Source organism: Macrotis lagotis, chromosome 1 (assembly GCF_037893015.1).
Source record: "Macrotis lagotis isolate mMagLag1 chromosome 1, bilby.v1.9.chrom.fasta, whole genome shotgun sequence".
NCBI lineage: Eukaryota > Metazoa > Chordata > Mammalia > Peramelemorphia > Peramelidae > Macrotis > Macrotis lagotis.
In genome coordinates this window covers 916,235,875-916,257,385 of record NC_133658.1, presented here as the reverse complement: position 1 = coordinate 916,257,385, position 21,511 = coordinate 916,235,875, and the positions used below count along the sequence as shown (strand labels likewise).

Sequence of the window (21,511 nt, the reverse complement as noted above, 5' to 3'; positions counted from 1 at the left end):
TAGAGATCCAGTTACAAGAAGGAAAGAGAGGAGGAGAGAGAGAGACACAAGAGGGAAAGACAAAGACAGACCAAGTGAGACAGACGGAGAGACACACAAAGATAGAGGAGATACAGGCACAAGAGGGGAAGACAGACAGAGAGAGGGTGAGAGAAAGACAAGAGCCAGACACCCGAGACAGGGACAGATGAGAGATTGGGGGGGGGGGGGGCAGAAAGGGATGGACCTGTCAGTGGAAGCTTGGGGCCCTCCCAGAATTTCCTGCTTGTAAATAAAAGAGAGAGGCAGGAACTTGGGAGAGGAGAATCCAAGGGCTTCGGGTAGACTGTCTAGGAAGTGGGTCTTCAGAGGAAGGAAGAAGGGAGGGAGAGAGGGAGGAAGGCGGGGGCCGGGCAGGGGGTGGAGGGAAGGAGGGAGAGAGCAGGGCGGGGCAGGGAGGCCGGGAAAGGGGCCCGAGCTTTCGCTCTGACTTCCTCTGGCTGCCTGGCTCAGCGCTGCTCCCGTTATTTGGCCCAACTTGAGAAAGGAAGGCGCCCTTGAGCGGCCCAGACCCCATCTGCCTTCAGGTATCTTCTGCCTCGCCAAGGAGAGGGTGGGAACCCTAAGAACTCAGTAGGGCTAGAAAGGGTGGGGCAGGGAGGGGAGAGGAGTGAGGCCTCACTCCTTGGGACCCCCAGGTGGGCCATGGTGCTCCTCCCCAACAGGGGCAGGGGCACTCTCCCCAAGCCCCCAGCTGTCTCCTCCTGCCTCAACCCCCAGCCTCTGGGCACCCGAGCTAACAGCCCTGCTCCCCAGCTAGGTCCCACTGAGACTTAGGGATGCTCTGCCCCCCGCCCGTCCCTAGCCCCCATTCTCCCTGTTGACCAGGTCTCTTGGGAGACCCTGGTGTCTCCCAACTCAGTTCTTCAGCTGCCCTGCCCCTCAGTTTTGCTTCTGGCCCCTCGCTCTCTATAGATCCACACAGTCCCAGGTTTCCCTTGCTAGCACTCCTGCTAGCTCCCCTTTACCCCATCTCCTTTCCTGAGCCCCCCCCCAAGACCCCAGATGTGTGACTGCTAGGGCGTGAGGGAGGGATGACCCAGGGAGAGCAGGCAGGCCCTGGGCTGGGGTTTCCCTGGTGGGAGAAAGGGGCATGAGTCACAGTGACTCACTGACCCCCCACCCAAAGGGGGTGAGGAGATCCTAGTGCAAGTCTGGGTGCCCGGCTGTGCCCCACCCAGCCCTAAGGCTGGGGAATCGCTGGAAGGAACTAGGTGGGGCCGATTTCAATGTGAGAGTAGAGGACCCGGTGGAGGGGAAGTCAGGGGAAGATCCCAATCCAGCTCACCGCCCACAGCACACACACATGCTCCCTTCGGAGGTCCAGGTATTTCCTCCCCCCTACAAGGAAACATCCAGGCTGGACGCCTAGGGTCCAGACCATCTCGGCAGCCCGGGGCTGGTGTCCTCGGCCTCAGTGCCAGTCTGAGCTCTCACCTCCCCCCAGACTCAGTGGGCATCATGTCCCTGCTCCTGGTGGCCGTCTCCGCCTTGCACATCCTCATCCTCATCCTGCTCTTCGTGGCCACCCTGGACAAGGTGAGAACATGGCTTTCTGTGACCCTACCCCTCTTCCGCTGCTCCCATGCCAGGCTTTTCAATCTACTGTCTTTATTAAGCCCTTATCACTCACCTGAGACAAAAGGGAATATTCCTTGCTCTCTAGAGGCTTATATTCTAAGGGGGAATCACTCTCACGCGTGTTTCCAGCCACACACAGAATGCACACACCTGTGCCCACATGCTGTGTCTATGCAGACATGTGCATACATACAGACTGAAGGCAGGGCACTGGGGGGCTTGGGACAGAAGGTTGCACCCCCGGAAAGGTTGGGGGGGTGTGGGTGATGGGACTGCTTTGACCCCTAACTCAAAGAGGAGGGCTATGCAAAGGGGCCACAACGAGAGAAGGATTTCCAAGTTGAACTTTGGGGGTAGATATTTTTAGATGGGAGCCAACAGAAAATTAGGGGGAAGCTACTGAGGGGAGAGATGCAGTCAAACCTGAGTTTAAGGAAACCTCTGGGCCCTCCGCCCACCAACCCCCCCTCCCCCATCCCGTTCTCCTCACTAATCTGCCTTCTTTTTTGGACCCAGTCATGGTGGATCCTCCCTGGTAATGGCTCCCTGAACCTTTGGAAGGATTGTGTGGCCCACATAAACCAAACTTCCCAGGAGATCTGGGAATGCAAAGATGTCAGCAACAGTGGTGAGGCAGAGCACCCCCCACCCCCCAACTACACCCCTGCACTGAGGGGGCGGGGGGAGGGATGCCATGCCCACGCCCACCTTGGATGCCAGGGGCCCAAGACTTCTTGAGGAGGGTGGGGCTGATGCCAATGAATGAAGCAAAGAGCATTTATTAAACATCTACTGTATACCAAGCAGCTTGCAGGGCACCAGGGTCCCTGCCCTCCCAGAGCTCCCAGTCCAAGGCCGGAGCTGAGGCCTGCGGTGGGCAGGCGAGGGTAACCGCTGTCTCTGCTCCCCAGGCTGGCTCAAGGCCGTGCAGGCCCTAATGGTCCTGTCCCTGATATTTTGCTGCCTCTCCTTCATCCTCTTCATGTTCCAGCTGTACAACATGAAGCGAGGGGGCCTCTTCTATGCCACCGGTGTCTGCCAGCTCTGCACCAGTGAGTGGTTGGAGGGCAGGGAGACTGGGAGGCTGCAGGGAGGGGGCAGGCGTGACTCCCCGTCTCCCGCCAGGTCTGTCGGTGTTCACCGGGGCCCTTATCTACGCCATCCACGTCAAGGAGTTCCATGAACCTAAAGGCTCTTTCGGCTACTGCTTCGCCCTGGCCTGGGTGGCATTTCCCCTTGCGCTGGCCAGTGGCATCATTTACATCCATCTGAGGAAGCGAGAGTGACACCCCCCCCTCGCCAGCTGGCCCTGACTCACAGCCCCTCTCCAGTGAGACAGCAGCAAGCCCGGCCCCTCCAGCCCGGCCTCCCTGGCTACCTTGTCCTGGGGAAGACCCTGGCCCCAGAATCTGTTTTCTCCTCCATGCAATGGGGGAGTAAGAGGATACTTTTTCGGTCCCCTTCCTCCTCCTTTTGGCCTAGCCTCTCTGACAAACACCTCCTGCCCCTACCTTGGTATTCTGGGCTCCTTTCCAGCTGGTGGTACAAAGCCCAGAGCCCTGGGCCAGGGCTCAAGACCTGAGTTCCAATCCAGCCTCAGGCCCTGCCTAGCTGTGGGGCCTTGGGCGAGTCTCCTAATCTCTGCTCCTGAGGATAATAATAGCCCCTTCTCCTAGGTGATGGTGAGGATGCCATGAGATCCTATGTGCCACATGCTAGCACAGCAGATCTTCCCGCCCCTCTCTTCCAGTTCTGCCAGCCTTCTGTTATAACATGGCCCCTGCCAAGACCCCTTCTGCCCTGACATCCTGTGGGACAGCTTCAAGTCTGACCCCTCTAGAGCCGTGGGGGCTGGGAGGAGGCAGGGGGCTAGGGCCTCGCTCCTGCCTGTCTGACCAAGGGAAGGTGCTTCCCTTCCCATCTATAACCAGAGGACCCCTGTGGTAGGGAAGAGTAGGGAAAGCCTTTGGGGACTGGGCCTCGAGTCCCCTTTGAGCACCTTCTCTGTGCCCCAGCTTCGGCCTCTTCAGTGGAGAGGCCCCGACTAACCGAAGCTTAGGATCAAAAAGACAGAATGTAATACGTTACGGATAAGATGCAATGGAGTAAAGCGCTTTAACCTCTGGGTGAGTGTGGACTCAAATTATTCTCTGGCTTCATGCTGGGACTCCCTCCACCGTGGGGGTCCCTGGTGGTAAGGGGCCTGCCCTGGCAGGCAGAGGAGAAGCCCAGCTTCCTGAGAAGCCCTGGGGAAGGGCAGGAAAGGGCGCCTCTGCTGCGGCCTCCCGCCAGGTCCATTGCAGCATTTTGTCATTGGATGCCCACCACGAGCCTCTCTGCTTTGCCAGCTTTGCCCCTTGGGGCTCTACACGTGGAAAATGGTGTAAACAGGGTTTATTCCTTTGGAGAGGTGGGGGACAGATGGGCACAGGGATCAATATTGCACATGGAGGGGCAAGGGTGGGAAGGTGCCAGAGGTAGCAATGGTGCTAGAAGTTGGTATTACAAATATCAGGGTCTTGGGAAGGCACTGGCATTGTGGAGGGCAGTCCCCACTGCTGTCTGGCAGGCCGAAGACCCCCCAGTCTCGCCCAGGGTGCCCCTTCATCCCTGGGGAAGCCAGTAGTCCTCGAGTCTCTGGAAACCAGTGCTATGACCTGAGGGGCTCTGGTGAGCCAGAAGATGATGGGAGGCTCACTCCCTGCTCAGCTGGATCCCGGGAGGCTCCAGGGTGTTTTGAAGCTGGGAGGTCCAGGAGGGGCCTAGGCTTTTGTAGAGATCAGAGGTTGGGCCAGGGGGCCTGTTTTGGGCCAGGGCTTCTAGGTGGCTGAGGGCCCGGGCCCCGTTGAAGGTCACTTCACAGCCTGTCCGAGCTAGGAGCCAGGCCTCTACGGAGCTCTGCAGCCACCTGGCACTCTCTAGGGGAAGGGAGGATGATGGGGTCAGTGGGGGAGCCGCACCCTCAGCGGGATGGGCCTCAGCTTTCAAGGAGCTGTTTACCTTCAGGTGGCCCGGGACCCCGGCGTCCCATGAAGCTGTGGGCCAGCAGCACTTCCTTGGCGTGCTCCTCCTGGGCCCGGAGCACCAGCGCCGTGATCAGCTCTGAGTTGTTGGATGTACTTCGGAAGTAGAGCATGTGAGCCAGCTCCAGAGCCTGGAGGTTCCGCCGCTGGCCGAACATCTGTGGGGGGACCCAGCGAGGGGGGACATAGCAAAAGGGATACCGTGAGGGGAGGACACAGTGAGAGGGGCACAGCCAGCGGGGAGGGACAAGGGGGACACAGCAGGGAGGACACAGTGGGGGGGGGGGAACAAAGTGAGAGGGGACACAGCCAGTGGGGAGGGACAAGGGAGACACAGCAGGGAGGACACAGTGAGGGGGGATACAGTGAGAGGGGGCACAGCAGCAGGGGGAAGACACAGCAGGGGTTCTGTTGGCGTTGTCCACTCTTGCTTTCATTCCAAGCATTCCTTGGATTCCAGATGGCAGAGGACCCCACCCTGGGGCTCAGGGTGAAGCCCATCCCCACAGCAGTTTCATTCATTCATTCAGACCGAGGTGGCAGCTCCAAGTGAGACAGGACCTCTATGGCCATGGCCACCAGGCACTCAGAAACCTAGGGCTGAGTCCCATGCCTCCTACTCCCTTGCTATGTGACCTAGCCTCAGTATCCCCAAGCATAAAGATGCTCCTCAGGGCCCTCCCAGCCCCAACACTCAGTGATGGATTTGTGGGTTCCTGGGTCAGGGAGCAGAGGGATGGGCCGTCAGACCACCCCCCCAGTTCCACTTCCCAGATAGCTCCCTCACCCCATATGCCCTCTGGTCTGAGGCAGCGGACCACAAGGGCTCTGTCCAGGGTCATGCCCTCTCTACAGAGCCGCAGGGGTGGCTCTCTGGCCCAGAGCTCACCTTGGAGGCACGGTGGGCCATGAAGATGGCAAAGAACAGTAGCAGCAGGGAGGTGGCCACCTTGAGGTCAGTGAGGACCACCATGCCCACGTTGACAAAGAACACCAGGCCCGAGACCAGGAGCGTGGCATTGAGCAGGGCCCGCTGCAGGAGGGGTGTCCGCACCTTCAGCTCAGGGAGGAGCTGCTCCAGCCCCTCCAGGGGGGTGTCCTTGAAGCTCTTCAGCACCAGGTGACCCCGCTTGGTGCGGGCAGCCACCACCACCCGCTTAAAGTAACGCCTGAGCCCAAAGGGCCCTGTCAGGACTTCCCTCCAACCGGTGGCCAAAGTGAGCCGGGGGGGGGGGGGGGGGGGGGGGGGGGGGGGCTCTGGTCCTACCCTGGGGCCCAAGGCACCTTCTAGCTCTGAGAGTCTAGAACTGATCCAGGCTTGGTTACTTATTACCTGGGTGACCTTGGACAAGTCATTGGGCCTGAGTAATCCAGTCTGACACATTCGGGGACTCTAGGCTTCCTGTGACCTTGGCCAAAGCCCTGACCTCTCTGGGTCTCTCACTTTGCTCTTCTGTAAAATGAGGGAGTTGAACTAGCTCTGGCCCCTTCCCCTCAGCCCCCTCCCTCTCCCCTCCTAGCAGCTCCTGCTTCTCTATGACAACAGGAGGGAGGCAGCATTGCTGGGGTCCTTCCCATCCTATCTTCCCCCAAAGCTGGGGACACACCCTCCTGGGTTGAGAGCTCAGGCTGCCCCCCCCACCCCAGCAGCCCCCGTGCTCACCTCTCAGCAGGAGGGGACTTGGTGAAGAAGCCCCTTTCAGAGCCCACTATGGACTTTCGGGGGAGCCGCCCCACTCGCTGACCCAGGGCCCAGAACTGTATGTAAACATAGTGATCCAGGTTGATGGTCACCTGTGGAGACAAGGAGCAGGGACTGGTGTGGGGTCGGCTCAGCTGGCCCTCTCTCCAGGCCCCCCATAGACCCTCTCGCAGTCTGGGGGACTGAAGGACCACAGTCACCCAAACTCCCTCTCCTTGGCAGTTCCAAGTGGGGTGTTCCCCCAGCCAGGAGCTCAGCTCTGGAATGCCCTCCTCCTTACCCCTCCTCAGTTTCTCCTGAGCTTGACCCCCCCCCCCCCAAGCTTCACTCCTCCATCCCTCAGAACTGCCAGGAGAAGATGCTTGCTCTGTCTCCCTGCTCTTGTTCACTTGTTACCCTGCCCTCCTGGGCCTGGGCAGGGCCTCCTCTCATCTCCTGGCACTGGCAGGAAGGCTCCTTGCCCTGTCTGGGCCATCTGACCAGAAAAGCAGCCAAGGCTAGATTTGAACTTGGGTCTCCCTGAAGAGGCATTATGGGGCCGCCCCTCTGCCCAGGGCTCTCCTTTCTGATATCTCAAGGTTCTCATCCATACAGATGAGAACCGCAGACCCAGACCTCAGCTGTCCTCCCAACCCCATCCTTCTTCCTATGTCCCTGGCTCTTCCGATCCCGGGGGTCAGCTCTGGCCCCTTCTCACTCCCAGGCAGGTTCCCTAGTTAGATGATTGCAACAGTTTCTAACCCGTCTCCCCAAATCCTGTCTCTGCACTCCCTAAAACATTCCACACAATGGTCAAGCTGGTCTTCCTAAGACGTGGCTCTGACTGGGTCACCACCCTGCTCCCCAGGCTTCCACGACTCCCTCTCCCCTCTGCAGTCTGGCCTGGATGCATGTTATGCTCTTCCCAGGCCTCCGGCCCAGGACACCAAGGTCATTCCCCTCTCCGAACCTTTGCCCAGGCTGGTCCCCATGTCCACACCTCCTCCCTGCACCACCTCCTAGGGGATGTCAGTCTCCTTCCTCCCAGTTGCTAGTTTCCACTGATGCACCATCACCTTGGGAGACAGTTCAAACTTCTGGTTTTGGGTACATGCTGTGACCCCCAAATGGAGGCTGCGCCCTTGGGGGGGGTGTTCCTGCTTTGGGACTTTGTAGCTACAAGCGGGGGCAGGGCTGCTACCTGAACCTCATCTTGTGGGTGGTGGACCACCAGGGCGTAAGCCAGGGCATCCTCGGACAGTGGGGTGAAGTTGGCTTGATCCAACAGTGGCTCCAGGGCCCTGAGGACCTCTTGCTCATTGGCCAGGCGCTGAGGATTCGTGAGGGAGGGCTGGTCCAGGGTCTCTCGGTCTGGGTTGATGGGGCTGTACAGCGCCTGGAGGGAAGGACCAGAGCCTGGGGGGAGGGGGCGTGCAGAAGGGGGAGCGCTGAGCATTTGGGGAGGTGGGCTGAGGAAGAGCTCCCTTCCCCTGCTCACCTGCAGCTGGGTCAGGGTGCGGTTATACTGGTACAGAATGGCAAAGTCCATCTGGGCCGCGAACTCCAGAAGCGCAGCCTTGGCAGGGGAGTCCGAGTGGAACTCCTGGGGGGGGGGGCGGAGAACTTGACAGTGAAGTCTCAGCGGGGGAGGGGGAGGAGATGGGGAGGGGCTGCAGTCACAGGGACATCCTCACTGGCTGGAGGGCACTGGGGGGGTGTGGAGTAGAGAATGAGGGAGCAGGAGCTGCAGCCCAGGGGTCTCCTCACCAGTTTGGGGTGGGGGAGGGGTTGCTGTTCCAGGGGTACTTGGGGGGAAGCGAGGGGAGGATCTGCTGGGAGCTGTGGCTCCCTGGCAGGTTCCCCGCAAGTGGGTGCCACCCCCCGCCCCCAGCTCGGCCACCCCCACTCCACCAGGAGGAAGGGATGGGCCCAGTCCGCCGCACTTGCTGGGAGCTTTATTTCACTTGAGTCCCCCGCCCCCCCAGCGGCGTACTACACCTGGAAGGGGAGGGGGTGCGGGTGGGAGGGCGTGCTCAGCAGGGAGAGGGTCTGCTGCCCTAGGGGATGCTGGGAGGTGTGGCTTTGGCTGGAAACTACAACTCCCAGCATCCTCCTGGAGAGGCACTCCAGCCCCAGGAAGGGGGGGAGGTGTTTTGACGCCCCGGGAGCGGCTGGAACTTGTAGTTCTCTAGTGACCTGCAGGAGGAGCTGCAGCAACTGGTCCTTGGAGAAGGGGATGAAGCGCTCCTGATACTGCTGGGCCCAGTTCCGGGGCTCCGTGGGGTTCCACATCTTCCGATACTCCCCCATCTTGGTGGCCAGGGAGGAATGGGGCCGGGACGCGGCCTCGGGGGGCCGGGGCCTCGGCGGGGCCCGGGGGCAGCCCCACCACCCGGCCCCGCAGGCTGCTCGGGCCGCCCGGAGCATGCTGAGCCCCTGCACCCTGAAGTGGGGGGGAGGTTAGGATCGGGGGGCCGGCGCGGCATGGCAAAGCACAAGAGGCTCAGTGGGGGTCCGAGGGCGCAGAAGGGGCCCTTTCCAAAGCCTCGCCCTCCTCCCTGTCGGCCCCACCGGGGGTCCCAGGCCCAACCCCAGCGGGCAGGAGGTCAAAGGTCAGGAAGTGCAAAACACGTTTCTCGCCAGGCGCATTCTCTGGGCAAGGCAGGGAAAGCTATTTCGGGGACGGGGTCACTCCCAAAGCCGTGCATTAAGAATGCACCCCCCACCCCAGAAAGCCTTTCCCTCCCCCTCACCTTAGAAAGCTTTGGTTGTCATTGAGCCTGGCGCACATGCGCAGGCCAGCAGCCCGAGCCTCCAGGTGCCGCCTTATTGGGGCGGCGCATGCGCGATGGGTGAGGGGGCAGTTTCTCCTCCTCGGGTGGCTTCCTGGGCCACGCATGCGCCTTGAAGGGGGAGCGGGGGCGGGGCTTGGCGAGCGAGGGCATTCTGGGGAGTGAGCTCACACTTTCCTCAAGACACGGGACTTCTCTGGGAAGGGAGGGGGGGAGAGTCGGGAAGGCGCGGTTGCTGAACGCATGCGCACACGGCAGACCGGGCTTCCGAGGCGCGCGGCAGGGCTCGTGCTCGCCCCTGCCAACGGCTTCCGAGGCCCCGCCCCCATAGCGCAATGAGGGGCAGCGCGCCTGAGAGGCGGGGCCTCCTGGCGGCCAATAGGCTTTCGACGCGCGGAGAGGAAAAGGCGGGAAAAAGGCGGGTCTGGGGAGAAAGCTGCTGGAGCCGGGAGTTCGGGCGGGAGGGGCCGGAGGGAAGGTGAGGGGAGGAACCTCCCTATTCCCTGAGGACATTCCCCCTACTTCTGAGGGGAGACCCCAGTTCTGCAGGAAATAGCCCTCCATTTCAGAAGACCCCCCCCATTCTGAGAGGACACCCTCTCCCATTTTCAGAGGAGATCCCCCCAAATCTGAGGGGCCCCCCTTTGCTAAGGAGAGTCACTCCCCTGATTCTGAGTGATCTTCCTACAATGCTCAGAAGAGATATCCCAAGTTCTGAGGTGGAAACCCTCATTTTCTGAAGAAATTCCATCTAAAGATTATAGGGAGCCCTTCCACTTCCTCATGAAAGCCCCCAAATTCTGAGTAGATCTGCCCATAATTCTGAAAGGGAAAACCTCATATCCTAAGGAATTCCCTCACTTTTCCAAAGGAAACCCTTCTTTCCTGAGATGATCCCCCCATTCTAACAATAGATCAGCCAGGGTGAGGAAGGGTCCCCCAAAGAAATTCTCCCCAGTTCTGAGCCAGAGACCCCTACCCAGAAGAGAGATCTTTTTATTCTGAAGGGTCAAGTCTTGCTCTGAAAAAAATTGAGGAAAACCCCCCAGTTTTTGAAAAAAAGAACCCTCAAATTCGAGGGTGATGCCCTCACCCAAGTGAGCTAGCATCCTCCATTTCTGAGGCAGTCCCCCCATCTTGAAGTGAAGGTACCCCTTCTGAATTAAGTCGCCACTCTGCAAGGGGAGACCACCATTCTCAAGAGAAAGGCCTTTATGCTGAAACGCTATCTAGCATTTGGGGGAGACTCGTTGAGAAGAGGTGCCCCTCATTCCTGTGGGAAAAGGGCCTCATTCTGAAGAGATCCCCTCAAATCTGTGGTGGGTCTGCCCCATCCTAGGACATCCCCTCCAATTCGGGGGTCCCAGCCTCCATTTTGAGCTACTGAGATCTTCAGAAGCCATCCTTTTCCCCACTCCTCCCATTCTGACCTCCCCTTCTTTTCTCTCTCCGCCGTGCCCCACCCCCAGCTTCGGTCATCCGAGTCTGAGCGAAGGGAAGAACAGTGCCTCCTGCCCCCCGGAGGAGAAGGGACAGCATGTATATGCCCGAGACCCTCCATGACCTGGCCGATAGTGAGGTGATCCAGTTTGTGAAGAAGCCAAAGACCATATCCCGGATCTTTGCTGGGGTGAGGCCCCCTCCCCATCCCCGGCCTAACCTTGCCCCTGCCCGGTGGGTGAGGGTGCATCTGTGCCACCCCAGGGTTCAGGCCAGATGGCTCGGAGCTGGGCCCTTCTACTGAAGCCTTTGCTTCTCCAGCTGTCCAAGAGAATCCCGGTTTGGGACCCACACTGGGCATAGAGCTGGCACAGATAAATTGATTAATGCCCGTTACTGATTGTGTTGCTGGCTTCCCAGGCTTGGTCAACCAGCAGGGGTGGGGAACCTCCAGCCCGCAGGCCATATTGGTCTGGTGCTGCCAAAGCAACCGCCGGTGGGAGTTGAAATTCAATAAATCTAGGAGCTTTTTAGGGGTGATTATCCAGAATGATGTTATACATATCCAAATGACTCTTGGCAGAACAGAGGTTCCCCCACTCCAAAGTACTCTATAAACAGGAGTTTTTATTCCTCTGTAGAAAAGGAAGGAGCAGCTAATGCCAGGCTCATTTGACTTCCTTCCTATGAGGATCACGACACTAGTGGGCAGATCAGAGGAATCTGGTCAATTTAGTGTCCCCAGATCTGAGGCAGAGACTTGTCAAAGCCTCGCATCCTCTACTGAGGACAGGATGGAAAGATGGGGGCCCATGAGAATGCACCTGATGTCAAAGGCTGAAAGGCGGCCTTCTGGGGATTTAGAACTCAGCCCAAATAGAAGTGATTAGGAGTGTGAGGACAACTGGACAAGAGATCTCTGCTAGAGTGGCACTCAGGTCCGGGCTTGGCTCTGGGGCCCTGGGCATGGGATGGCCCAGAATGCCAGAAGGAGCAAGCTCATCAGACTGGTAGAAAGAAGGGGACCAGCCCCGTCGGATGGGAGTCTCTGCAGGGTCCAACACCAAAACCAATCACTTGCCATTGAACAGGGATAATTAACCTATCAACACACATTTATGTGATAGGCACTGTGCTAAGCATTGGGAATATAAAGAAAAAGCAAAACCAAACAGAATCCCGGCCCTAAAAGAGATTACATTCTAATGACAGAGGAGGCAGCATGCACTCTAAACCCAGAGCAGGTGGAAGGAAGGCCCCCTTAGTTGGGGCTGGAAGGTCCTCCTAGGGAGGATCTTCAAAGGAACCTGGGACTCCAAGACTGGGAAGGAGCACAATCTAGGAGAGGGTCAAGAGATGGGTATTGCATGTAAAGAAAAGGAAGTAAGCCAGAATGGGGCCTTGGATTTAAAGGAGAAGGCAAGAATAGTGGGAAGAATAGGTGGTTGAGAGATTAAAATGCCAAAGGACTTTATTTTACTGGGAACAAATGGAGGTTAGTGGGGTAGGGCACACCCTGGTCATAACCACACTTTAGTAAATAATCACTTTGGCTACTGAGGGATGGGCAAGGAAGGAGCAGAATAGAGAAAGGCCCATAAGGTTATTGCAGTAATTCAGGAGAGACATAATCAAGTCCTGAATTAGGGAGGTGGTTGTGTCAGAGAGAGAACGGGATGCATGCAAGAGACACCGAGGAGAGAACAAAGAGGAGATCTGCCTAAAAATCCGATTTGTAGAGAGGGGTGGGAGTAGAGGACGATGCCGACATGTAAACCTGGATAACTAGAGGATGGTGGATTTCAGGAGAGGGGGGAGGCTTTGGGGCAAAGACAGATGTTCTGCTTTGGACAGGAGTCTCAGATGCCTGCAGAATATTCAGTTTGAAATGTCTAACAGGCAATAATAGTTAAATAGAACTGGGAATCTGCCTAGAGATGATAATTGAACCCAGGGGAGGTAATGAGATCACCAAGTGAGACCAATGAGAGAAAAAAATGAAAGGCCGAGGCAGGGCCTTGAGGGAGACCCAGAGTTAATGGGTATGCCTTGGAGAAAGATAGAGCCAATAGAAGGGGCAGCCAGGCAAGTGGGAGGAGAGCTAGAGTTATGAAAAGCCAGAGAAGAGAGAGCATCACGGAAGAGAAGGGGGGGTGCGGCAGGGTCAGAAGCTGCAGGGAGTCAAAGGCCCAGGCTCAGGAAGAAGCCCTAGGATTTGGCAATTGAGAAATCATTGCAGACTTTGGAGTTTGGAGGTGAACGCTGAGGTCAGAAACTGGGCTGCAAACAGTTTAGAATCAAGTCAAAGGAAGCTTTTTGTGGGAGTTTAGCTAATAAGGGTAAGAGAGATCTAGGACAATAGCTGGCGGGCATGGGAGGATCTAGTGAGCTTTGAAGGCTGGGCAAGACTTGGGCATCTTTGTAGGCAGCAGGGGGAGAAGGCAGGAGGCAGAGAGAGACCGAGGATAATTGAGATGATGGGGATGCTGGAGGAGGCGAAGAAGACGAGAGAGGAAGAAAGAAAGACTAGATCCACAGGAGCCAGCCTGGCAAAGAGAAGGGCTGCCTCATCATCCCAGAGGGGACCGGAGGAGATACTGAGGGATGATGTCAGAGGAATGTGGGGAAAGGAGATGATGTCGGAGGAATGTGGGAAAAGGATCAGGGCAGGAGAGGGAGCCTCAGGGAAGGGGCTCCATTTTTTCAGGGAAGTCTGAGGAAGGCTTGACGAGAGATCAGGCTTGAAACGGCTACTGTGGTGGCAACCGACCTTGGCCTAAATTTAGAGTGGACCCACTCTGTGCAGGGTCATGATCTCCAGTTGCATTAGCAGCTTGCGGTAGGAGAGAGGAGGCAGCTGGTCAGAATGATGCAGGGCTGAGAATTGGCAAGGTGTGATCCCCCTAAGACAAGGTGATTCAAGAACAGACGATGACATAGAATCAGACCAGTTCACTCAGCGGTCAAGGCTGGCAGAAGAGCGTGGGCCGGGAAAGGGCGGTGGCCTAGGAGAGCGCCAACCACAAAGTGGCTCTAGGAGGTGTGGAGCCTGAGGAGAGATGGCCCTCCGGAGTTCTCTAACAGCAGGGGAAAGCTTGCAGGTGGTGGATGGCAAAAGCACTCGTAGGACAGGGGCATGGCCACTCCTCTGAGCCGAAGAGGGAAGGCTGAAGAGCAGGTCATGGTTAATGAGAAGATTGAAGAAGGGGGAAGGGCTTAAGGGAGGAGGGGGATGGTTCCAAGGTCTCTGAGAATGAAGGAGGGAGGTGCAGAGGAAGACTGGGAGCTGAGCCAGAGGCTGAGCTCGCTGCCCATGGAAGGGGCAGGAGGGTACCAGCTTGCAGAATATGGCCTTTGGACTGAAGGAAGCCCAAGGAGATGAGGCTTCTGAGTGGCCGTGGCAAAGAGCTCAGGGAGAGCCAGGAGAGGGAAGAATGAGAAAGGCTCCTGTCCAGGGGGAGGGGACCCTGTGGGGGAGGAATGGGAACAGAGAGGGGCCATCTGGGAAGCGAGGGGAGGGTTGGCATCCCAGAGATGGAGGGACTAGGAGGAAGGCAAAACCACCCAGGATCAGTCCAGACAGGGAGCACCGCTGATAAAGGCAGGTTCAAAGTTCCTGGATTGTGCGGGCACAGCCCTCAGCGGCTGACCCACCCTGTGCTATCAGAGCAACCCTGGCCTCTTCTTTTGGAGGAAGTGGCCTCCTTCCCCTCCCCCCCCGCAGGCCCACCTGCTGAGGTCCTCCCCCAGGAGTCTACAAGGAGCCAGCCTGGGGCTTCAGCCCTTTGTGGAAGCTCCACCAGAGCAGGTCTTGGTCCTTTGTGCCCTTGGGCCTGCGGGAAATAGAAATGCAAATGGTTCAAGAAAATCCTCCCCCAGGAATCTGACTGGCCAGGTGTGCTTAGACTGAGACTAGAGGCAGAAGAGAAGCTCCTCCAGGGCAAGGGCAGCTTCATTTTGGGCTCTGTAATCCCAGGGCCCAGCAAGAGGGACTGGCACACTGTCGCTGTTTAATAAGCGCTTGCGATTGATTGATTGTTCAACAGTCATTATTCTGAAAAAGGAGCTGGAGTTTTTAAAGGCTCCCAAGCTCAGGAGAAGTAAGCGTAGGAAGTGTGACCAGAAATCCAGGTTGCTTTTCTGCTGCCTTCAAGGAGATTATTGAACCCAGAAGCAGCCTGCCTTGGTCAGGAGGAGCCAATCGGAGCCAAGCTGTCAGGGCCCGGCATGCCGGTTTGTGAGGGGCAGGGGCCTTGATGTGGCCAGTCGGAGGGTGGCCAGCGAGGGCCCAAATCTCTCCTTCAGTCTTCCTCTCCCCTATTCCCTGGACTCCTGAACCATCTCCTTCCTTCCCCTCTTCCTCATCTCCTCTGTGGGGGGGGGGGGGGACTCAGGCGCCCCTCCCTTCTTGGAGCCTGTCCTCCCCAGCCTCAGACAGACCCTCTGGTTTGGCCAGAGCTATTACCTCCTGCCTGTCAGACCAGGCTAAACTGTGACTGGTTTGGGTCAGGTACGTAGTTGGTGCTTAATAAGTGCTGATTGACTGACTAGAATACATGGAGCCTAGACTCTTAAGGCATGTTTGGGTGTAGCCCAGAGGAAAGATGGGGAAGCCCTCCGCAGCAGATGAGCTTTGAGTGGTTTTTTGAGGCAGCCAGGAAGGGACAAGCATGTATTAAATGCCTTCTGTGTGCAGAGCACCTTGCCAGAGTGCAAGCAAGCGGGCTATTGGATGCCCATTTTACAGCTGAGGAAACTGAGGCAGAAAAAGGCTGGTTTTGAACACAGGCCCTTCTGAATCTGCCCAGCAGCTTCCCCAGTCAGCTGCCTCCAGGAAGCTGGGGGCCAAAGGTGAAGAGGGAGAACATTCCAGATTAAGGAGACAGGGTGGGGGGAGACAGACACACTGGAAAGGGAGGAAGGCCTTAGAAGTCTAGAGGTGATGGGGAGCCACTGGAGGTTATTGAGGAGGGGGTGTGCTTCAGGCAGCGCCCCCTCACCCAGGAGGCAAGGGCAGCATTAGGGGAGAAAAGGGGCATATAGTAGAGAGGCCGTAATGGTTGGATATGGGGCTTGAGTTTGAGGACAGATGGGATGAGGCTGACATCAATGCCTCAAGAGTTTTTGGAAGCAGGGAAGATCAAGAATAAGAGAGGTTGGAGCTGCCTGGAGATGCCCGAGCATGGTCGGCAGAGAGATCCCCCTCCTGGGGAGCTGGTGCCATCCTGAAGGGAGAGGGCCCAGGATGGAGCCTGGTGGTTGTGGTGGAGAGCTCATCCTTGGGGGCTGGGGGAGGAGCTGCTAATGGGGAGCCCCCAGACCAGGAGGGATGGGAGCTGGGGGGGAGTCCTGGAGGCTGAGGGGGACAGCCCGGAGCTCTGGGGGTCCTGGCCTCTGACCTGGTGGTGCTGCTTCAGGCTTTAGCGTGTTCCTCCTCCCATCCCACCTCTCATAGGTGGGCAGCTGCTCTTGTGGCTGGGTCACTCCTGGCATCACTTCTTGCTTGCTACCCCCTGCCCTGGCTCTCTGAGGGAGCTAAAATGGGGGAGGCCTCTGAGGCTGGAGGTCAAAGGTGGCAGCTCGCGGGCCAGGGCCCAGGAGACAGACTAGGCAGGGAGGATATGGGGAACAGCCCCTGGGGCGCTTCACCCTCTGCTGTTGCCCCTCCAGGTCTTCTCCCTCATTGTTTTCTCCTCGCTCCTGACCGACGGCTACCAGAACCTGACCAGCTCTTCCCAGCTGCACTGCGTCCTCAATGACAATGGGGTGGCCTGCAGCTTCGCCGTGGTCACGGGCCTTCTGTCCTTCTTGGGCTGCCTGATCTTCCTCACCCTGGACACCCTGGCACCTCGCATCACCAGCACCCGCCTGAAGACCACAGTCTTGTTGCTGGATTTCTCACTCTCTGGTAGGGGCTTCCTGGGCCCCCCCCTCCAGGAGATGACCTTCAGGGTCTCTGACCTTTCAAAGACTGAGGGGCTCACTACTGATCTGGCAGGGAGGGCATGGCCCTGCCCCTTGTCCTGAATGGAAGGCTGGGGTCAGGATTAGGGCATCCCAAAAAAAGAGGGGCAGCGTCCCAACGAACAGGGCTGTCTTGTGGTCCGAGTGGCCCTCTGACCCCGCACCCCTCTCCTCTGCCAGTCATCTGGGTCGGAGTCTGGTTTGTGGGCTTTTGTTTCCTGGCCAACCAGTGGCAGCGCTCGCCTCCTCACCACTACCTTCTGGGCAGCAACAGCGCCAAGGCGGCCATCGCCTTCTCCTTCTTCTCCATCCCTGTCTGGGTAAGACCAGGGAGAGGTGCAGGAGGGCACGGGAGGAGACCCTATCTTCAGGGAGGCCCAGGTCTAGGGTGGAACCAAACAGAATGTGCAGGGCCCTCCTCCTCTTCCTGACCAGGGAGTCGAATCCAAACCCTGCTGGCATGAACCAGAAAAACTAGAGTGCCAAGAGCCAGTGCATGGATCCTGGCTCTGCCCTTACTAGGTTGGGACCCTGAGCCAGTCCCTTCCTCATCTGGGAAAGGATTTGGATAATGAGATCAGGAAGAATTCCCCCCACACACATACACACAACATCCTCAGTCCCATGTTCCCTACAGATGGCCCTGGCCTACCTGGCGCTCCAGGACCTGCGCAGTGACCAGCCCATCCCCTACAAGCGATCCCTGGACGAGGGTGGCGTGGCCCTGACCACTCTCTCTTCGGGCACCACCACCATGGGACCCAATAGCCTGGGCTACCCGGGCTCCATCCCACCCCCATACCCCACCACCCCCAAGGCCGTCCGCCTGGCCATGATGAATGACAACTGATTTCCCTCAGTTTTTATTAAAGAGACTTTCTCTTCCTCCCACGGAGGTGTTTGTGACAATCAGAACTGGTCACATCTCTGTATTCATCCACTCCATTGGTCGATCAGAGTGGGGAAGGGGAGGGGAAGGAAGGAGGGCATGGTTTGGGTTGAGAGTGGCCTGGGCATGGCCCCCCAGATCTCATGACTCCAGAGAAAAGATCCAATTTCTTCTGAGGAAAGATGGATGAAAGAGCTGTTCAGCCACAGGAGTCCAAGGGGTCCTGGGGGCCCCGGGGGTCACAGGAGAGTGACTAAGCTCTTGCAGCCTGGGTCTCCCCCTCCTAAACGAGGAGAACCTTGTATGGCTTCACCAGAGTTGCCTGAAGGGCCCCAAGAACACTGATGTCCAGAGGACTGGGATTTGGGGGATTCAGGCCATCAGAAGTTGGGCCAGGCGACGTTTGGGACGAGGCCACCCTGTGCCCAGGTTGCCCAGCAAGGCAGGCGGGGGGGAGGCTCTTTGCCAGGCCTCCAGGCCCAAGGTCATCATCGGGTAAGGGTCCCTCACTGTGGACAAAGGGTCCCAGGGCCTTGAAGTGGGAGAGGCGCCCATGGACAAGGAGAGACCACCAGAAGCTCATTTTCATCTTTATTTCAAGTGAACAAGGAGTTAACCGTCAATTCTGTACAAAAACGGGGCCATGGCCCTTTCCCCCCCATGCCCCTGGACCAAAAAACTGACAAAAAAGATATAAAAGATGGAGGGGAGGAGGAGTACCCCACCAACCCCTCCTATTCTCCAGGAAAAAAAGCTGGAGGAGAGGGTCCTGATGGCCAGGGAAGAGGCTGAGTGTTTGGCAAAGTCTGGAGGGAGGAAGAAACAGAGAGCAGGGGAGTGGGGGGCTCTCCCCATCCCCCCCAGACAGTCTATAAAAACACGGTGTCCGGAGGCTGGAAAGATAGAAGGAAAAACTGGGAGTTATCTAAATCCCAACCAAATCAAAAAGATTTCGTCTTTGTTTCTCTAAAGGCAAAACACTATAAGGAGCCAAGGTCCTGAGCTCTTGCTCCCCAAGGCTGGGGGGTGGGGCATGCCCCCCTCCCCTCCCCCCCAAGCCCTGGGAAGGAGAGGAGGGGGGCGGGGATTTGATTCTTTTCAAAGGTTACCCCTTGGGCTGGACAGGTCCCTGGGGCCCTGCCCCAGCCCCAGCCCACCCAGGCGGCTCTGGCCCAGCTCCTCTGGCCCCCCGTGCTCCGGCTGTGGAGATGCCACCATTATGCAGGCAGACTGAGCTTCTTCCCCTTTAAGACTGTGGAAGAGGAGAGAGAATGGGAGTCCACAGCGGGAGACAAGAGCAGCCCCCCCACCCCCTGGAGGTGCCCAGAAGGGGAAGGCCACAGGATGGAGAGGCAGGAATGGGGGGACTGGGGGGGGCCCCAGGGAAAGGAGGAAGGGTGCCCCAGGAGAGCCTCAAGCCAGCTCCCCTCTTCCCCCCGGCCCCCGTTACCTTTGGTGATGTAGAGGTAGAAGAAGTCGCAGTAGAGGACGGTCTGTACCAGGCCAGCCACGATGGCAATGAGGTCAAAAAAGCCTTCAAACTGGTAGCGCCAGATCCAATTGAAGAGGTAGAGCGTCCTGTAGACGCCCAGGGCGAACAGGTAATGGCTGGTGATGGTCTCCGCTTCTCCCGTCTTGCTCACCATGAACAGCTGCGGCAGGATGGCCACAGACTCCAGGTAAATGGAGAAGGTCCAGAGGATCTGGGGGGGCCGAGAGAATGGTGCGGTGGAATGAGTGAGGTCGGAAGGGAGGGCCAGGGACTGGGCAAGGGGGCCCAGGTGGGAAGGGAGGAGATGAGGGCAGAACCAGGATAGGCCAAGGCAGGGCAGAGGTGGGTACGGGGGATGGAAAGAAAGGCTAGAAGAGGGGAGAGGCCCCCCAGGAGAGCATGGAGGTGGGGAGCCAGGTCAGGAATGGGGGGGGTGGGGGAGAGAGAGGGAGAGAGAGAGAGCGGCGAGGCAGGGAAGGGAGGAGAGAGATGGGGGTACAGTCATTAGAGGATCCGATTGGGGTTGCCAGTCTGGTGACCACCCCCCATGCTGAGGGCCAAGAACCCCGGGAGGATGGGTGCTCCCAGACAAGAGCTGGCTCCACAGCAATAACCTTGGGACCCCACCTCCACCCCAACAATCGAGCCCCCTCAACATGTCCCCCAGTTTTGGGAGGGGGGCTGGTCTCAGGTTTGTGGTCACCCCCACGGGTCAGGCTCACCTCCAGTGGGGTGAAGTCATGGTTGACCAGAAAAGCCAAGATGGCAGTGGGGACCACCAGAAACTCCACTCGGAAGGTGTCGTGGTTGCCGTCATAGGTGGCCTTGAACTTGCTGTAGATCATCCAGACAGTGGTGAAGGAGCAGGCGATGTAGACCACCTGGGGAGGGGGCTCTCTCAGCAGGGGGTTCAGACTCTGGCCCAGAACTGCCCCTCCCCCTGGCTCCCCCCTAGTCACCCCAGCCCCCATTGCCCCAGGCTCCCCCCATTGCCCCAGGCTCCCCCCTCCCCATTCCCCCAGGCTCCCCCCTCCCCCATTCCCCAGGCTCCCCCCATTCCCCCGCCCCCATTCCCCCAGGCTTCCCCCATTCCCCTAGGCTCCCCCTGCCCCATTCCCCCAGGCCCCCCCATTGCCCCAGGCCCCCCCCATTCCCCCGGGCTCCCCCCCATTGCCCCATGGCCCCCATTGCCCCAGGCCCCCCCATTCCCCCAGGCTCCCCTCATTGCCCCAGGCCCCCCATTCCCCCAGGCCCCCCATTCCCCCAGGCTCCCCCCATTGCCCCAGGCTCCCCCTGGCCCCCATTGCCCCAGGCCCCCCCATTCCCCTAGGCTCCCCTCATTCCCCCAGGCTCCCCCTGCCCCCATTGCCCCAGGCTCCCCCCATTCCCCCAGGCCCCCCCATTCCCCCAGGCTCCCCAGGCCCCCCATTCCCCCAGGCTCCCCCCATTCCCCCAGGCCCCCCATTCCCCCAGGCCCCCCATTCCCCCAGGCTCCCCCCGCCCCATTCCCCCAGGCCCCCCATTCCCCCAGGCTCCCCCCATTCCCCCAGGCCCCCCATTCCCCCAGGCTCCCCCCACCCCCATTCCCCCCGGCCCCCATTCCCCAGGCTCCCCACCTTCATGGACGTGTTGTAGAGGGAGATGTAGTTGGTGAAGAGGTCCAGGTAGCGGGCGGTGAAGACCACGGCGAAGAGGACCTGGCTCTTGCCCGAGATCCCTGGGGGCACGCGGGGCTCAGCGCGGCCCAGGCCCGGCCGGCCCGGCCCCTTTCCCAGGGCCCGCAGCCAGGGGGCGGGCCGAGCCGCGGGCGGGCCCCGAGCTACGCGAGCCCCGGGCTCGGGGCGGCCGGCTAGGCCCCGGGGGGCCCGGGGGGCTCCCCGCGCGGCCCGCGCCCCCCCCGCCGCCCCCCCCGCCCCGCCGCCCCCCCGCCCCGGCCGCCCGCCCCGCCGCCCCCCCGCCCCGGCCGCCCCTCCCCCCGCGGCCCCCGTCAGCGGCCCCGGCCCCCCCCCGCCCGGGCTCCCGGGCCCCCCGCGCCCCCCGGCCCCGGGCCCCCCGCGCCCCCTCACCGGCGCAGGAGCGGGACTTCCAGATCTTGAGCAGCAGCAGGATGATGGCCAGCAGGTGGGACAGGTCCCCCAGGAATCGGAAGAGGTTCATGGCGGGAGGGGCGGCGGGCCGGGGGCGCGGGCCGGGGTCCGGGGCGCCGGCGGGAGCGGCCGAGGAGGCCCCGAGCTGGCGGCGGCGGCGGAGGAAGGCGGGGGGCGGGGCGGGGCGGGAGGGGCAGGCGCCGCCCCCCGCGGGAGGGGCCGCGGGGCGGGGGCTCTGGCTCCGCCCGCGCCCCAAGGGGGGCCCGGCCCAGCCCCCCGCGCCCCCCGGAGCGGCCCCCGGGGAAGGGGGCGCGCTAGCCCGGCGCCCCGGGGACGGCCGGCCCCGCCCCCCCGCCCCGCCCCGCCGCGGGCGAGGGTCCGAGGGAAGCCGCCGGCGGGGGGGGGGCCGCTGGGGGCGTCAGGGGGCGCTCCCCTCCTTTGGCCACCCCCGGGGAGGCCCCCCCCCCGCGGCCCGAGGGCCCCCTCCTGAGCCCGAGGGCCCCCCTCGGCCATCCCGGGGGCC

The 21,511-nt window shown here is 59.9% G+C and overlaps 4 protein-coding genes across 6 annotated transcripts; 2 read left to right on the top strand and 2 right to left on the bottom strand.

Moving 5' to 3' along the window:
• The first annotated feature begins 431 nt into the window (after nucleotides 1–431).
• On the top strand, nucleotides 432–3,742 carry EMP3 (epithelial membrane protein 3 (MAM blood group)). 2 transcript variants are annotated; one of them, XM_074219831.1, is made up of 5 exons: nucleotides 432–566; nucleotides 1,388–1,578; nucleotides 2,137–2,248; nucleotides 2,532–2,672; nucleotides 2,746–3,742. In XM_074219831.1, the coding sequence occupies exons 2-5, from the start codon at nucleotides 1,501–1,503 to the stop codon at nucleotides 2,904–2,906; spliced, it is 492 nt and encodes a 163-aa protein (XP_074075932.1). In that variant the 5' UTR covers nucleotides 432–566; nucleotides 1,388–1,500; the 3' UTR covers nucleotides 2,907–3,742. The 2 variants fall into 2 exon arrangements, with proteins under 2 accessions (XP_074075932.1, XP_074075929.1); XM_074219828.1 differs by having other exon boundaries at nucleotides 433–566; nucleotides 1,487–1,578.
• Nucleotides 2,103–9,288, bottom strand: TMEM143 (transmembrane protein 143). Its single transcript, XM_074219824.1, has 8 exons — nucleotides 9,078–9,288; nucleotides 8,521–8,767; nucleotides 7,823–7,927; nucleotides 7,526–7,720; nucleotides 6,307–6,437; nucleotides 5,533–5,812; nucleotides 4,621–4,801; nucleotides 2,103–4,538 (listed from the first exon to the last, which is right to left on the bottom strand). The coding sequence occupies exons 1-8, from the start codon at nucleotides 9,221–9,223 to the stop codon at nucleotides 4,315–4,317; spliced, it is 1,509 nt and encodes a 502-aa protein (XP_074075925.1). The 5' UTR covers nucleotides 9,224–9,288; the 3' UTR covers nucleotides 2,103–4,314.
• Nucleotides 9,289–9,435: 147 nt separating this feature from the next.
• SYNGR4 (synaptogyrin 4) lies at nucleotides 9,436–17,406 on the top strand. 2 transcript variants are annotated; one of them, XM_074219826.1, is made up of 5 exons: nucleotides 9,436–9,534; nucleotides 10,586–10,746; nucleotides 16,227–16,464; nucleotides 16,701–16,840; nucleotides 17,158–17,406. In XM_074219826.1, exons 2-5 carry the CDS (start codon nucleotides 10,654–10,656, stop codon nucleotides 17,368–17,370), a joined length of 684 nt encoding a protein of 227 aa, XP_074075927.1. In that variant the 5' UTR covers nucleotides 9,436–9,534; nucleotides 10,586–10,653; the 3' UTR covers nucleotides 17,371–17,406. The 2 variants fall into 2 exon arrangements, with proteins under 2 accessions (XP_074075927.1, XP_074075926.1); XM_074219825.1 differs by having other exon boundaries at nucleotides 9,488–9,594.
• A 577-nt stretch (nucleotides 17,407–17,983) lies between these two features.
• KDELR1 (KDEL endoplasmic reticulum protein retention receptor 1) lies at nucleotides 17,984–21,152 on the bottom strand. The gene is made up of 5 exons (XM_074219827.1): nucleotides 20,968–21,152; nucleotides 20,518–20,618; nucleotides 19,624–19,782; nucleotides 18,860–19,112; nucleotides 17,984–18,661 (listed from the first exon to the last, which is right to left on the bottom strand). The coding sequence occupies exons 1-5, from the start codon at nucleotides 21,056–21,058 to the stop codon at nucleotides 18,627–18,629; spliced, it is 639 nt and encodes a 212-aa protein (XP_074075928.1). The 5' UTR covers nucleotides 21,059–21,152; the 3' UTR covers nucleotides 17,984–18,626.
• Nucleotides 21,153–21,511: the final 359 nt, after the last annotated feature.

Bases quoted from the DNA above. Each gene is read 5' to 3' on its own strand.
- EMP3 (XM_074219831.1), top strand. From the start codon at position 1,501: ATGTCCCTGCTCCTGGTGGCCGTCTCCGCCTTGCACATCCTCATCCTC. The intron at 1,579-2,136 runs GTGAGAACATGG...TTTTGGACCCAG, and splicing joins TCGTGGCCACCCTGGACAAG to TCATGGTGGATCCTCCCTGG. The intron at 2,249-2,531 runs GTGAGGCAGAGC...TCTGCTCCCCAG, and splicing joins CAAAGATGTCAGCAACAGTG to GCTGGCTCAAGGCCGTGCAG.
- TMEM143 (XM_074219824.1), bottom strand. From the start codon at position 9,223: ATGCGTGGCCCAGGAAGCCACCCGAGGAGGAGAAACTGCCCCCTCACC. The intron at 7,721-7,822 runs GTGAGCAGGGGA...CCTTCCCTCCAG, and splicing joins GCACCCTGACCCAGCTGCAG to GCGCTGTACAGCCCCATCAA. The intron at 5,813-6,306 runs GTGAGCACGGGG...CTTTGGGCTCAG, and splicing joins AAGTCCCCTCCTGCTGAGAG to GCGTTACTTTAAGCGGGTGG.
- SYNGR4 (XM_074219826.1), top strand. From the start codon at position 10,654: ATGTATATGCCCGAGACCCTCCATGACCTGGCCGATAGTGAGGTGATC. The intron at 10,747-16,226 runs GTGAGGCCCCCT...TTGCCCCTCCAG, and splicing joins TATCCCGGATCTTTGCTGGG to GTCTTCTCCCTCATTGTTTT. The intron at 16,841-17,157 runs GTAAGACCAGGG...TGTTCCCTACAG, and splicing joins TCTTCTCCATCCCTGTCTGG to ATGGCCCTGGCCTACCTGGC.
- KDELR1 (XM_074219827.1), bottom strand. From the start codon at position 21,058: ATGAACCTCTTCCGATTCCTGGGGGACCTGTCCCACCTGCTGGCCATC. The intron at 20,619-20,967 runs GTGAGGGGGCGC...GCGTGCCCCCAG, and splicing joins GAAGTCCCGCTCCTGCGCCG to GGATCTCGGGCAAGAGCCAG. The intron at 19,113-19,623 runs GTGAGCCTGACC...CGGCCCCCCCAG, and splicing joins ATGACTTCACCCCACTGGAG to ATCCTCTGGACCTTCTCCAT.